At 45.7% G+C, this 15,750-nt stretch overlaps 1 protein-coding gene across 3 annotated transcripts in view; it reads right to left on the reverse strand.

The window, feature by feature from the left end:
* Positions 1 to 13,413, reverse strand: part of LOC134353877 (transportin-3-like) — a 92,055-nt gene extending 78,642 nt beyond the window's left edge. For all 3 annotated transcript variants that reach the window (XR_010019694.1, XR_010019695.1, XM_063062377.1), the window contains exons 1-3: positions 13,343 to 13,413; positions 2,652 to 2,776; positions 1,298 to 1,498 (exon numbers count right to left, since the gene is read on the reverse strand). Coding sequence is in view for 1 of the 3 variants with exons in the window: in XM_063062377.1 (XP_062918447.1) it covers positions 1,298 to 1,498; positions 2,652 to 2,768 (318 nt within the window). In the remaining 2 variants the exon portion in view is untranslated. The remainder of the gene's footprint in view (positions 1 to 1,297; positions 1,499 to 2,651; positions 2,777 to 13,342) is intronic.
* Positions 13,414 to 15,750: the final 2,337 nt, after the last annotated feature.

The following is a 15,750-nucleotide window of genomic DNA, read 5'->3' on the forward strand; positions in this document are numbered from 1 at the left end:
CACCATGTTGGGTATCCCTATTAAGACTGTTTCTCCAAAAGGTCGTATATCCTGTTTCTAAGAACCTTCTCCAATAGTTTGCCTACCACTGACCTAAAACTCACTGCTCTACAAATCCCTGGATTATTCATATTACTTTTCTTGAACATCTGCCATCTTTAAAACCTCTGGTACTACAGCTGCTGCAAAGGATGCGACAATCATGATCAATGTCCTAGCAATCATTTCCCCTGCTTCCTGTAGTAGCATTGGTTATATTCCATCTGGCCCCAAGGACTTACCTATACTAATGTTTTTTCCTCAGGAGTTCCAACACTGCTTCTTTCTTAACCTTGACATGCTCAGCACAGTGAGCTGTTCTACACTGACCTCACAGTTGTTAAAGTCCCTCTACTGAATACTGAAGTGAATTATTCAATAAGGACCTTCTGTTTGTGAGGACTTTTCCCTCTTTATCCCTAAGCAGTCCAACCCTCAGTCTAGGTATTCACCTGTAGCTTAAAAGCTACCCAGTTCACTGATGCGCTTGAGAAAAAGCTAGCCACCTCATCCTGTCCAACCTTTCTGTGACTCCTCATCAAATACCATTCACATGGTCAACTCTTAAATATCTCCTGAAATGGCCTGGCTGTACAACCACCCCTTTCTCAAAGAGCAAAAGGAATGGGTAAACTATTCTGGGCTGGCCAGCACCAACCAGATCCTGAAAAAAAGATTTATAAGTAGCACAAGCGAGCAAAGCCAAGCACAGAATATTATGTAAAAATATATCAAAGAAAATCCAACAGTTAGATATGGGAAATAATATGATACAGGACAACAGAAAATGGAAAGAGTGCGAAGATTTACAAGAATATTGCTGGGACTTGAGTGACCCAGTTACAAATAGAGAAGGTTAGTTCCACTCCCTGAAGACTGTGGGGTGACCTCGCACAGTTGTATAAAATCATGAAGGCACAGACAGGGTGAATACACACTCCTTTTCCCCAGGCCAAGGGAATCAAAATCTAGAGAAGGCACAGGTGAAAAAGACACAGTGACCCCAGCATCCAACACAAAATAATCTGCAGATGCTGGGGTCAAAGCAACACTCACAACACGCTGGAGGAACTCAGCAGGTCGGGCAGCATCCGTGGAAACGATGAGTCGACGTTTCGGCCCTGACGAAGGGTTCTGGCCCAAAACGTCGACTCATCGTTTCCACGGATGCTGCCCGACCTGCTGAGTTCCTCCAGCGTGTTGTGAGTGTTGCTTTGACCCCAGCATCCAGCTCCTTCAAAGTTCCTATGCACGCTACCTGTGTGACAATGGCCTGGGACAAGTCCTTCAGGCTCTCCAGATGTGTGAGCAGTGAATCACGAAGTGATGAATGCATCTCAGGGGGTAGCTCGTAAAATGAATACTGGATTTTCATCTTCATAGTCTGGGCAGCGAAGTAGCACGACTCGATGTCACGCTGAAGTCTCAACAGCTGGTCGGATATCTGCCATGAGAACATCTGGCCAGTAGAAGAGAAGCAACAGGAAGTTGTTAAAACTTACCACAGCAGCTGAAATTTAAGAGTCTTCAGAAGTTGATACAAGTTATTTCATTTGTCCAAACCTTAATTTTCTTTTACTGAAATACCATCAGACATGGAATTGGTGTTGATTTACTGTTAGCATGTGCACCATGATAGTGAGGAGCTTTAGTTCGTGTGCCACCCAGATCACGACAACTACCACTGTTCCCTCTAAGCCACAAGGGTGCACAGTCGCGCAGTAACTGAAATGCTCCCGTGCATACAGGCTTTGTTGGAATTTTCTTTTCTATAATGTTGATATAAAGAGCAGCACAGTTCCCAGGCCGTGTAAAAATTTCCTGCTTAGAACAAGTTCATTTAATTAATTAATTTCCACTATCTAGAAGGCTACACTTCAATGTAATAAACCACCTTTAGTCTATGTCAAGCAGCACATACCAAAGTTGCTGGTGAACGCAGCAGGGGAGGCAGTATCTCTAGGAAGCTACCTGGCCTGCTGCGTTCACCAGCAACTTTGATGTGTGTTGCTTGAATTTCCAGCATCTGCAGAATTCCTCATGTTTGCGTTTAGTCTATGTCACCTGCCTAGTCCCTCAATATATCATCTCCAGGGACATCGCTGTGAAAACAAGCATATTGTCAAAATACTGAGAGGTATAAACAATGAACACAACCAGTTCTGGAAGATGACAGGGGGCTGAAGTTCATCAGCCAGGACAGAAATGACAAGGGAGCCCTGCGTTTTATTCTGGTTCTTGTGTCAATTTTCAATAAAGAGAAAAACTGTAATGTTGCCACAAAAGGTAAATTCACCTAAGTTATGGACACTACTGGATTTGATATTAAAATACCAGCTTGGTAAGCATCATTGACACCACATACGTGATTAGTCAATGATTTCTAATTGATCAGATCTCACCATCTATTCAAATGGACCAATGCTATGGGTTTCAGTCCCTTAATTCTCTTGAGGAGACCACAGGAGTAAAGTAAGTACAACAATGGAGCGTGGAGAGCTGGAATTGCACTTAATGTTAATGCAAGTCAGTAAAGATACATTTCTTCTCTTAGACCACAGACAGACCAACACTGGGCTACAACACAGATCTACATTGTATATTGAACTCACCGACTTTTGGAATTCACCCAGCCAGGCTGAAGCTCTCTCTTTACCCTGTGGATCTGGATGATGGTATAAAGCTTGAACAGCTTGATAGACAGAATCTAAACTGACCTCCCCCTCCATTCTGTGATCTGGAAGTCAATGTCAACAGATGGATAAATTATTAAACTCAAACAGTGTTTTCTTCGGGCATGTTACTTCCCACCGTGCACAGCACCCTTCCTTGCCCTTGTATGTACTGATCAAGTCTGCTAACCAGTCTCCATCAGCTGAAGAATAGCTGTGATAGACTGATTCAGCTTCAGCACATCAATGATGAACTGGGCCATTAGGTACTCATTGTGACTGTTCAGGTATTTGTGAATCACACATACAATAGTGTCTCAAGAGCCATAGAAAAACAAACTAAGGAGCATCTCCTTAGTACTGGATGGAAAAGCCTCATCCTGAGAATAGATGCGGCAGAGATGGAGTAATGGAGAGAAGGGGTTAGCATTTTATAAATTACAGCGTGGGAAGAGGTACAGTCCTCTGTGAGAATCAGTGAGTTTATAAAAGATATCAGTAGATAAGCTGTCTCCAGAGATGGAGATAGAGACAGAGGGATCAACAAAGGGGAAGGAGGTGTCGAAAATGGAGGGCAGGATGCAAGTTGGAGGCAAAGCTAATAAAGTGTACAAGCACCAATGCAGTCATCAATGTAGCGTACGAAAAGTTGGGGAGTGATACTAGTGTAGGCTTGGAACACAGACTATTCCACGCAGCTGGCAAAAAGGCGGCAGGCATAGCTTGGACCCATGTGAGTGCTCATGGCTACACCTTTTGTTTGAAAGAACAGGGAGGAACTGAAGGAAAAATTGAGAGAAGACCAGTTCTACCAGACGGAGGAGAACTGGTGGGTCTGGTGTCCAGAAAGAAGCAGAGAGCTTTGAAGTGGTTGGGTCTGGTGTTAAGGAAACTTGTGCTCGATAAGCCACAGATAGAGTACTTTGTACACATTTTTCTGTCACATTTTATTTATTCATTTAGAGATACAGCAGTCCTTATGGCCCAATGAACCTGCGCCACCCAATTACACTTGTGACCAATTAACTTGCTAATCTTTAGAACGTGGATGGAAACGGGAAAACCTGGAACAAATCCACGTGGTCACGGAGAGAGCGTATAGACTCAAGGCCACAGTGGAATTGAACCCAGGTCACTGGCGCTGTAAACGCACTGTGCTAACTGCTACGCTACCGTGCTGCCCCAGGAATAATGTGATAAGGCGCAGTACATTGGCACGAATTTGCTGTCTGGTAGCACTGAGACCTGGGCTCAGTCCTGATTTCCGGTACTGTGTGTGCGCACAAAGATTACACATTGTCTCAGTGATTACATGGTGGTCTCCCATATCCCAGAGATGTGAGAGTTGATGGATTACTTGGTCATTATATTTCGCCTCTAGTATGTGGGTAAGTAGTGGAACTGGGGGAGATGTGGAGAGTTAATGTGAGTGTGAGAAAAATAAAAGTGGGATTGCTGTAGGAATAATTTTAAAGGATCAGTTGAGACACACCTGATGGGCTGAAGAGTTAGCTGCATTGGTGGGATTAGGGCAGGGTTTCCCAGTCTTTATTTATGCCAGCGGTCCCCAACCACCGGGCTGCAAAGCATGCACAACCGGGCCACGAGGAAATGATATGATTTGGCGATAGGAGTCAGCTGCACCTTTCCTCATTCCCTGACACACCCACTGTTGAGCTTGAACTTACGAGAGGTCATTAACAGCGCGTCATCCATGTCAGCGCGGGAAGGAGATCAACTTCTCGAGCTTGCAAATGACGGCGGGCTGAAAAGTATGTTTGATATAACATCTCTGCCAGCATTCTGGATCAAAGTCAAGGCTAAATATCCTGAGATAGAAACAAAAGCACTGAAACATTGCTTTCATTTCCAACATTTTTCTGCGAAGCGGAGTTTTCTGCAATGAATGCAACAAAAACCAAATTGCGGAATAGACTGGACATAAGGAACCCCCTTCGAGTATCGCTGTCTCCCATCACCCCTTGATAGGACCGTCTTGTTGCAGGAAAACAAGCCCAGGGCTCCCACTGATTCAGTGATATTGGTGTGTTGCAATGATTTTACATGTCCATACGGGGAAAATATGCGCTGTGTGTTTAATATCCAAACGTCACTTAAAATGTTATGATGCTACTGACTTACTTATATAACCATATAACAATTACAGCACGGAAACAGGCGATCTCGCCCTTCTAGTCCGTGCCGAACACTACTCTCACCTAGTCCCACTGACCTGCACTCAGCCCATAACCCTCCATTCCTTTCCTGTTCATATACCTGTCCAATTTTTCTTTAAATTATAATATCAAACCTGCCTCTACCACTTCTACTGGAAGTTCGTTCAACACTTACCTGAAGCTCCCCTGATAATTGACTTATCGCTATATTCATGTGAGGAAAATATGCGCTGTGTGTTTAATATTAAATTCGTTAGATAAATCATTTTACAAAAAAAATTGAGTGTATTAGCTACTTATCACCTATATTCCGGTCGTGATTAACCCCTCCCCCCAACAGAATCGCCAAAAATGATTTGCAGAAAACAAAAAAAATCGGCTGGTACACGCATGCGCACTGGTGCCCACGCAAGGCTTCATGGTCATTGTAGTCTTTCTCTGGGTAAACACAATGTATTTGACTGCTACTCTTGTCCATTGGCAACTCTACCCCCACCCCCCACCGGGTCAGCCGGTCCGCAAGAATATTGTCAATATTAAACCGGTCCGCAGTGCAAAAAAGGTTGGGGACCCCTGATTTATGCCATAGGCCAATACCAAGACCCTGGTTTAGAGTAGCACAGGTACAGGGTCCATCAAAGATTAAGACAGATTTTCTTCCCTGAGAATATTAGTTCACAAAATTAGATTTATGGTAAAACATCTATTTGAGTCATAGAGCAATATAGCATTGAATCAGATTCTGCAGCTCAACCAGTCTGTGGTGATCAGTGTCTACCCAGCTGGTCCCAATTTCCTGTGTTTGGCCCATATCCCTCCGAGCCCCACCCCTACACGTACCCAAGTGCTTCTGAAATGATGCTACTGTACCTGGCTCAACCCGTCGCTATGGCAGCTTATTCCTTGTACTCACCAGCCTCCCTGTGGAAAAAGTTGCATCTCAGATTTCTTTTAAATCTGGACACCCTGTCCTGGGGGTGGGGCAAGAGCAGAAGGCTGCTACTGCCCACCGGATCTAAATGCCTCGTGTAATCTTAAACATTTTCTGAGATCAGATCTGGCCGGCTCCAGACCCTCTAGTAATGGCAGCATGATTGTAAATCCTTTCTGTACTCTTTTTGGTTAAATCACATCTTTCCATTACAGTGTGACCAAAACTGTACATGGTTCTGCAACTTCAAGAATGATATTTGTACCAACTCATTGTCTGGATTAATGAAGGCTACCATGCTAAACCCGTAGTTTTCACTACACTGTCCAGCTGCAACGCTGCATTCAATGAACTCTGCATTCGTGTTCCTAGGTCCCTCCATTTCATTATACTCCCTAGTGTCCTAGCATTCAGAGCACAAGTGTGATGCTGGTTTAGGTTTCCAAGCGACTTTACCTTGAGCTTAACTGTATTGAAATCCATTTGCCACTCCTTGGCCTAATTCCCTAACTGACCAAGAGCCCCTTGTAATGTACAATAACCTTCTCTATCAAAGAATCTCCTAACTTTTGTGTCATCTGCAAATTTACTGATCAAGCCTGTGCATCTGCATCAAGTTCATTTATATAAATAACAAATAACTATAATCCCAACACTGACCTCAGCGTCACATTACTAGTCACTGGCCTCCTGAGAAACAGCCTTCAATCACCATCCTGTGCTTCCTACCTCTGAGCCAACTGTGAATCCACCTGACGACGATCAAGCAGGATTCCACAGGATCTCACAGTCCAGGCCAGCCTGGTATGTGGGATCTTGTTATAGACAACATCCACTCACTTACCCTCATCTTCCGTTTTGGATACTTCAAAAAAAACATCTCTAGAAGTTTCATTAAGCATGATTTCCCATGTACAAAGCCATGCTAACTCCTATTTAGATTCTGTCTGTCCAAATGTTGGTAGATCCTAAGAACACACACAAAATGCTGAAGCAATCAGCAGGCCAGGCAGCAAAAAGATGAGTAGTTTTAAAAGGTGGGGGAGGTGAGAGAGAAACACAAGATGGGAGAAGAATGGATGAAGTAAAGAGCTGGGAAGTTGATTGGTGAAAGAGATACAGGGCTGGAGAAGGGAGAGTCTGATAGGAGAGTACAGAAAGCCATGGGAAAAAAAGAAAATGGGGAGACAATGGGAAGGCACAAACAGGTATGAGAGGTAAAGGGGCTTGGGGAATGGTGGGGGAGGGGCATTTCCGGAAGTTCAGGATATCAATGTTCATGCCATCAGGTTGGAGGCTACCCAGACAGAATATAAGGTGTTGTTCCTCCAATCTGAGTGTGGCCTAGCTCATCGCGACAGTAGAGGAGGCCATGGATTAGCATATCGGAATGGGAAGTGGGATTAAAATGGGTGCCTACTGGGAGATCCAGCTTCTTATGGCAGATGGAGTGTAGGTGCTCGGCACAGCAGTCCCCAATCTACATCGGGTCTCACTGATAACCAAGAGGTTGTACCAGGCACAGCATATGACCCTAACAGAGTCACAGATGAAGTGTTGCCCCACCTGGAAGACAAGGGCCCTGAATGGTAGTGAGGGAGGAAGTGTAGGGGCAGGTGTAGCATGTGTTCCGCTTAGAAGGATAAGTGCCAGGACGGAGGGATGAATAGACTAGGGAGTTGCATAAATCCTTGTAGAAGCAAAAAGTGTGGGAGGGGTGGAGGGAAAGGGATGCTTGGTGGTGGGATCCAGTTGGAGATGGAGGAAGTTCCAGAAAGTTCTGTGCTGGACGCAGAGGCCGGTGGGGTGGTAGGTGAGGACCAGAGGAACCCTATCCCAGGCAGGAGGATGGGGTGAAAGCAGACGTGCATGAAATGAAAGAGGTGCGGTTGAGGACAGCGTTGAACTCTCACATCCCCTTTTGCCAATCACCTGTCCAGTTCTGGGCTCCATCCCTCCCCCTCCTGTCTTCTCCTATCATTTCGGATCTCCCCTCCCCCTCCCACTTTCAAATCTCTTACTAACTCTTCCTTCAGTTAGTCCTGACGAAGGGTCTCGGCCTGAAACGTCGACTGTACCTCTTCCTAGAGATGCTGTCTGGCCTGCTGCGTTCACCAGCAACTTTGATGTGTGTAGCTTGAATTTCCAGCATCTGCAGAATTCCTGTTGTTTGCCTTTTACTTGCTACTGCTTCTTGAAACAATGGAACAACATTCACCAGCTTCCTGTCTTTAGGCACTTCAACAGTAGCTAATGATGAAGCAAATATCATCGCAAGAGCCTCCACATTTTCCTCTCTGAGGATGCACTTGGTCAGACCTACGGAATTTATCTACCTAATTTGCTAGCAGGCTGCAAATCGCACCTTCCTGATAATATGAATATTCTCCAAAACATAGAACACTCAGCAGTACAGGCCTTTTGGCTCCTGATGTTGTGCCAACCTTTTAACCTCTCAAACTAACCCTTCCCTCTCCCATAGCCCTCCATTTTTCTTTCATCTGCCTAGCTACGCGTCTCTTAAATACCCCTCATGTATCTGCTTCTATCACTACCCCTGGCAGCACATTCCACGCACCCACCACTCTTGCCTACCTCTGATACTTCCCCTATACTTTCCTCCAATCATCTTAAAATTATCCCCTCTTGTGTTAGCCATTTCTGCCCTGGGGTCAAAAGGTGCTGCCTATATACTTTATCAATGCCTATCATCTTGTACACCTCTATCAAGTCATCTCTAATCCTCCATCCCTTCAGAGAGAAAACCCCTAGTTCACTCAAGACATGTGCCCTCTAATCGAGGTAGCACCATGGTAAATCACTTTCACCCTCTCAAGATTCCACATCATTTCTACAATGAGATGACCAGAACTGACTACAACACTCCAGCTGGCCCAAACACAATTTTGTAGAGCTGCAGCATTACCCTACAGCTCTTGAACTCAATCCCCTGGCTAATGACTATACGCCTTCTTAAGCATCCTAACAGCTTGGTGCAGGGTAACCCTATCAACTACACCCGCCACTTCTCAACCCAGTTCAGCATCCTGCCAAAGTCCCTTTGTAACCTATGATAACCTTCTACACTATCCACACCACCAACCTTCATGACACCTGCGTCTCCTACTAATCCACCCTTCCACTCCCTCATCCCAGTCATTTACAAATATTACAAAGAGCAGGGGTCCCAGAACAGATTGCTGCAGAACACCTCTGGTCACCGACCTCCGGGCTCCATCTACCACCTTCTGCCTTGTGTAGGCAAGCCATTTCTAAATCCACACAGCCAAGTTCCCTGGATCCCGTGCCTTTTGACCTTCTGAAAGTGCCTACGTGGGGAATCTTGTCACCACATTCACTACACTGCTGTCTTCATTTTGTTTCACATATCTCTTGAGCAGCTGTGATTTTCTCTTCAGTAAACACAATACCTCAGGGGTATGTTCAAGACATTACTTCCTCCAAGCAAAACCCAATGGCAGCGATCCTTCACTACCAGATGAACTCAATGCCTTCTATGCAGGCTTTGAAAGGGAGAACACAACTATAGCTGTGAAGATCCCTGCTGCACCTGATGACCCTGTGATCTCTGTCTCAGAGGCTGATGTTGGGCTGTCTTTAAAGAGAATAGACCCTCACAAGGCAGAAGATCCCGATGGAGTACCTGGTAAGGCTCCAAAAACTTGTGCCAACCAACTGGCGGGAGTATTCAAGGAGATTTTCAACCTCTCACTGCTACAGGCAAAAGTTCCCATTTGCTTCAAAAAAGGCAACAATTATACCAGTGCCTAAGAAGAATAATGTAAGCTGCCTTAATGAGTATCACCCAGTAGCACTCACATCTACAGTGATGAAAAGCTTTGAGAGGTTGGCCATGACTAGACTGACCACCTGCCTCAGCAAGGACCTGGACCCATTGCAATTTGCCTATCACCACAATAGGTCAATAGCAGATGCAATCTCAATGCCTCTTCACAAGGTTTTAGACCACCTGGACAACACAAACACCCATGTCAGGATGCTGTTCATCGACTATAGCCAGCATTTAATACCATCATTCCCACAATTTTGATTGAGTAGTTGTAGAACCTGGGCCTCTATACCTCCCTCTGTAATTGGATCCTCGACTTCCTAACCGGAAGACCACAGTCTATGCGGATTGGCGGTAATGTCTCTTCCTCGCTGATGGTCAACATTGGTGCACCTCGGGTGTGTGCCTAGACCACTGCTCTACTCTATGTGTGGCTAGGCGTAGTTCAAATACCATCTATAAATTTGCTGACAATACAACCATTGTTGGTAGAATCTCAGGTGGTGACGAGAGGGCGTACAAGAGTGAGATTGCCAACTAGTGGAGTGGTGCTGCAGCAACAATCTGGAACTCAATGTCAGTAAGACGAAAGAGCTGATTGTGGACTTTCGGAAGGGCAAGACGAAGAAACACATACTAATCCCCATAGATGGATCAGGAGTGGAGAGAGTGAGCAGTTTCAAGTTCCTAGGTATCAAGATCCGAGGACCTCACCTGATCCCAACATATCGATGCAGTTGTAAAGAAGGCAAGACAGCGGCTATACTTCTAATAGTCTGAAGAGATTTGATATGTTAACAAATACACTCACAAACTTCTACAGATGCTCTCCTTCTTCAAAGAAGGGGGTTTTTCTTCCTCCACTATCAATGCTGCCTCACCCACATTCTTACATTCTGCGCATGTCTGCCCTCACCACCAGATAGGGTTCCTCTAGTTCTCACCTACCGTTCCACTAGCCCCCGCATCCAGCACATAATTCTCCATAACTTCCACCATCTCCAATAGGACCCCACCACCAACCACATCTTTCTGCTCACTACAGGGATTGCTCCCTACGCAACTCCCTTGTCCATTCGTCCCTGCTCACTGATCTCCCTCCTGGTACTTATACTTGCAAGTGGAACAAGTGTTACCCACCGTTACACCTCCTCCCTCACTACTATTCAGGGCCCCTTCCAGGTGAGGTGACAGTTCACCTATGAGCTCGAGTCATCGACTGTATCTAGTGCTCCCAGTGTGGCCTCCTGCATATTGGTGAGACCAGACATAGATTAGGAGACGGCTTCACCAAGCACCTATGTCCGCCAGAATAAGTCGGATCTCCTGGTGGCCACTCATTTTAATTCTACTTCCCATTCTGACATGTTAGTCCACGGCCTCCTCTACTGCTGCGATGAGGCCACTCAGGAGCAACACCTTATATTCCGTCTGGGTAGCCACCAACCTGATGGCATGAACATCGATTTCTTGAACTTCCAGTAATTACTGCCCCCCCCCGCACCATTCTCATTTCTCTCTCTCACCTGATCTCCTTAACTGCCCAACACCTCCCACTGGTGCTCCTCCCCCTCCCTTTCTTACATGGCCTTCTGTCCTTTCCTCAGATTCCCCTTTCTCCAGCCCTTTATCTCTTCCACCAATCAACTTCCAGCTCTTTACTTCACCCCTCTCCCATTACACCCATCACCTGCCATCTTTTACTTCTTCCTCCCCTCCTCCACCTTCTTACTCTGACTTCCCATTTTTTCCCTCCAGTCCTGATCAAGGGTCTCAGCCCAAGATATCTTTGACTCTTTTCCATAGATGCCGCTGGCCTGCTGAGTTCCTCCAGTTTTTGTGTGCGTTGCACAAGTTTCGTGCCTTTATTTTCTATGCCTCAGTTAACAAATGAGAGCATCCCAAATGATTTGTGCCTTTAATCAGTTCTGTGAGTTTACAGATCAGTGAATGGCTAATTAATAAAATAATAATTCATAAAATGCTTTTCACAACCTAGGGCGTGCTTTGACATTAGCAGAGAGAAGCAGACAGAGCAAGAGAATTTAAAAAAAAGCACACTTGTTCAAACTTGTGTAGTGATGTTCAGCTGCAGAAACTCACCACACAGGCCCACACCCAGCAGATCCTTCCAGAAATAAAACAGTTCTGACTGCAACTGCCCGGTGTCGGTGGCTTTGATGTTAAACCAAGATCAGCCCCCCACTGTTACTGACCACCTCTACCCTCCAGCAGTCAGCGAGGTGCTCGAGAAGGTGCAGCCCCCATTACACCTCCACAATAGTCTACCCAAGAGGGTTATGCAGACTTGGTTACTGAGTATATTCAAGCTGAGACCGACAGAGATAAGTAGGGATACGATGGTTGTGAAGTTTGTATAGTAGCCTCCAACCTGATGGCATGAACATTGATTTCTCTAACTTCCGTTAATGCCCCTCCTCCCCTTATCCCATCCCTAATTTTTAATTTTTTTTTCTCTTTCCCTCTCACAATAACTCCTTGCCTGTTCTCCATCTTCCTCTGGTGCTCCCCTCCCCCTTTCTTTCTCCCTAGGCCTCCCGTCCCCTGATCCTCTCCCTTCTCCTGCCTTGTATCCCTTTTGCCAATCAACTGTCCAGCTCTTGGCTCCATCCCTCCCCCTCCTGTCTTCTCCTATCATTTTGGATCTCCCCCTCCCCCTCTCAAATCTCTTACTATCTCTTTTTTCCATTAGTCCTGACGAAGGGTCTCGACCCGAAACATCGACTGTACTTCTTCCTATACAGGCTGCCTGGCCTGCTGCATTCCACCAGCTTTTGTGTGTGTTGCTACCATCCTGATGATGCTTTTACTCAAATATTGTGAATAAAATATTTTATTCATGATTTAGAAATAGCTCCCTCCCACTGCCAGATTTCTGTACAGTCCATGAATGCCACCTTACTTTTTCTCTATTTATTTCTCTTTGTGCCTTATAGCAATTATGTCTTGCTGCGTACTGCTGCCACACAAAAAAAATCATAAAAGTTGAGACTGAGATTATAATGTAACTGCAACCTTTTCCATTCTGTCACATAAGGCAGGTATTACCTGACACAAGTCGTAAAGTGCAAGTTGCTATCTACTTCACAGAGAAAACAGAACTAAAATGAATCGTTGCTTTTCTAAACGTTAACAACTCTTCCCCCAACCCATAGCAAGCAGTACTTAGTAGGCTCTCTGCCGTGGTGACATGGGTGATGTTGGTTTTGAATCCTGGTTCTATAAAACACTCACTCGCTGCCCATTATCCAATGGGCATCCCGGGCACACAATGTTTTTGGTTCAGGCTGGGATTATGGCCACGGTTCGCCACATGTGTCTGTCCACACAACTGGAAAGCCCTTCCACCACACCCCGTGTACCCAGGGCTAACACCTTACCCTTCCATTGGGTCGCCCAACCCACTAATCATGGGGTCTTGCTGTGTGAGAATGACGCCTCGTTCCCCTGTAACATGGGCTGCACCGCGCTGACTGCCGAGGTGGGGCGGGTGATCTCGGCTTCACACCAAAGCCACGGACACCAGGTAGTTGCACTCAGAGCCCTATTATTTCTAGAAGGTTCCGCTGGGTGGAGGCGCCGGTTGAGAGCCAAACAGGATGCGCCCCCGGTTTGTGACGAGACCCTCGGCCATGGATCCCTCTGGCCGGAGCAAAGCCCCGTCTCCCCCGTGACCACAATACCCGCTCACCTCTCGGCGGACCCCAGCCGTCCCGTCGCTACTAGCCTCTCCGACCACCAGCTCCGCTGCGCGCGGCGCCGCGTGATGACCTCACAGAGATGCTCCGCCCCCAGATCTGTCATCCTGTCCTTCTGATTGGTCTCCACTCAGCGATTGACGCGGCGAAACCGCCCACCTTTCGCCCATTGGACTGCATATATTTTATTGATGAAAGGTCTCGGCTCGAAACATCGATTGTGTGCTCCTTTCCACTGATGCTGCCTGGGCAGCTGAGTTTCTCCAGCATTTCGTGTGTGCTGCTTTGGATTTCCAGCATCTGCAGATTTTTATTGATAATTGGCGCGCTTTGTAGATACCGCGTTCTGGTTGGACCAGGTAAACGTCAATCACCAATAACAGCCACAATATTGAGATGTTATTGGTTACTGCTTTCCAGAGACGCGAATCTCTTCCATCCTATTGGGGAACACGGAGTTCAATCAAATACGTCTCCGCCTCCGTCCCTTTCCGTAAAGTCAATTTCAATTTTGTTGTAACTTTTTTTTAAAAAAGAAAGCAACATGGTCTTGCGAATTAAAAAATATCTGAATTGGTATCAGGCCACCGACATTCTTTATTTCCTTTGCTCTGAACGAGGTCCCAAAGTGGAGGCGTCGTCCCGAGCAACACACACGCACGTGTTGGAGCACCTCAGCTCAGCGAGCCAGGCGGTGTCGATCCCCACCCTTCCTCAGGACTGGAAAGGAAGAGAGAAGACACCAGGATAAAAAAGATAGGGAGGGGAAGAGGACAAACTAGAAGGTGATGGGGGAAGGTAAGGGACTGGAGGAGGAGGAGGAATCTGATAGGAGAGGATTGTAATCCTTGTCAATCGGGCTCACTGGGCCGTCTTCGCGGCAAGCAATAGATGGCTTCCTTGATAGATGTATCTGACTCCCACCGTCTTATGCCAACCTTTGGTTTGTATTGGTGCAATATCCTTAATGAAAACGGAGATATAGTGGTGTTAGAAAGTTTGTGAACCCTTTAGAATTTGCGCTATCTCTGAATAAATATGACCTAAAATGTGATCAGATCTTCATGCAAGTCCTAAAACTGGATCAAGAGATCCCAATTAAATAAATAACACAAAAATCATACTTTTTCATTTTTATTGAGAAAACTTATTCAATATTACATGTACTTATTGGAAGAAGTATGTGAACCTTTGCTTTAATTGGTGTGACCCCCTTGTACAGCAATAACCTCAGCTAAACATATCTGGTTAACTGTTGCTCAGTCCTGCACATCGGCTTGGAGGAATTTTAGGCCATTCCTCCTTACAAAACTGCTTCAACTCTAGGATGTTGGGCTTCCTTGCATGAACTGCTTGTTTTGGGTCCTTCCACATTTCTATAGGATTAAGGTCAGGACTTTGACTAGGCCTTTCCAAAACATGAAATTTCTTCTGCTTTAACCATTTTTTGGTAGACTGACTTGTGTGCTTAGGATCCTTGTCTTGCTTTTTCTTGACCTTCAGTTCACGGATGGATACCCTGACATTTTTTCTGTAGAACTTGCTGGTACAATTCAGGATTCATAGTTCCATCAGTGATGGCAAGCCATCCTGGTCCCAAGGCAGCAAGACAGGCCCAGACCATGGCATGCCACTACCATATTTCACAGATGGGATGAGGTTCTTATGCTGGAATAGTGTTTACTTTTCGCCAAACATAACACTTCTCATTTAAGCCAAAAAAGTTATATTTTGGACTCAACCATCCACAGAACATTATAACAATAGCCTTCTGGTTTATCCACATGGTCTTTAGCAAACTTTAGATGATCCTCAATATTCTTCATGGTGAGTAGTGACTTTCTCCTTGCAATCCTGCCATACACACCATTGTTGTTCAGTGTTTGCCTGACTCATGAACACTGACATTAGCCAATGCAAGAGAGGCCTGTACCTCCTTAGAAATTACCCTGGGGTTTTTTGTGATGTTACCTGTCCCGTGAGTATCTCGTGAATATGATGTAATTGTCTTATGCTATTGAAATGATGTAATGGTCTCGTGCCTTTGGAATGATATAATTGTCTTGTGATAGTGGGGTCATGTGATGGCATGTTCCAACTGGTATATAAGGGGAAACCGCAGTTGTTGCGTAGTTCGTTTTGTTGGGAGCCCACCATTGGTAGCTACGCCATCGGAGGAGAAGAAAGAGTGAGAGTGAAGAATCCCCAGCTCCGATCGAACCCCAAAAGGATTGGGTTAACCAGCGGCATTCAGCACATTATGGATGTGACTGACATTTAGAACTGTCCATACGTGGCACACACATTTTGGTAACCCTGACACAGTTTGGGTTGTGCGATGATCACTTTGCTGAAAGGTCAGTTACTTTGAGATCCTACTGGCTGTTGATGGAGTAGCAGC

Source organism: Mobula hypostoma, chromosome 11, assembly GCF_963921235.1.
Source record: "Mobula hypostoma chromosome 11, sMobHyp1.1, whole genome shotgun sequence".
Taxonomy (NCBI): Eukaryota; Metazoa; Chordata; class Chondrichthyes; order Myliobatiformes; family Myliobatidae; genus Mobula; species Mobula hypostoma.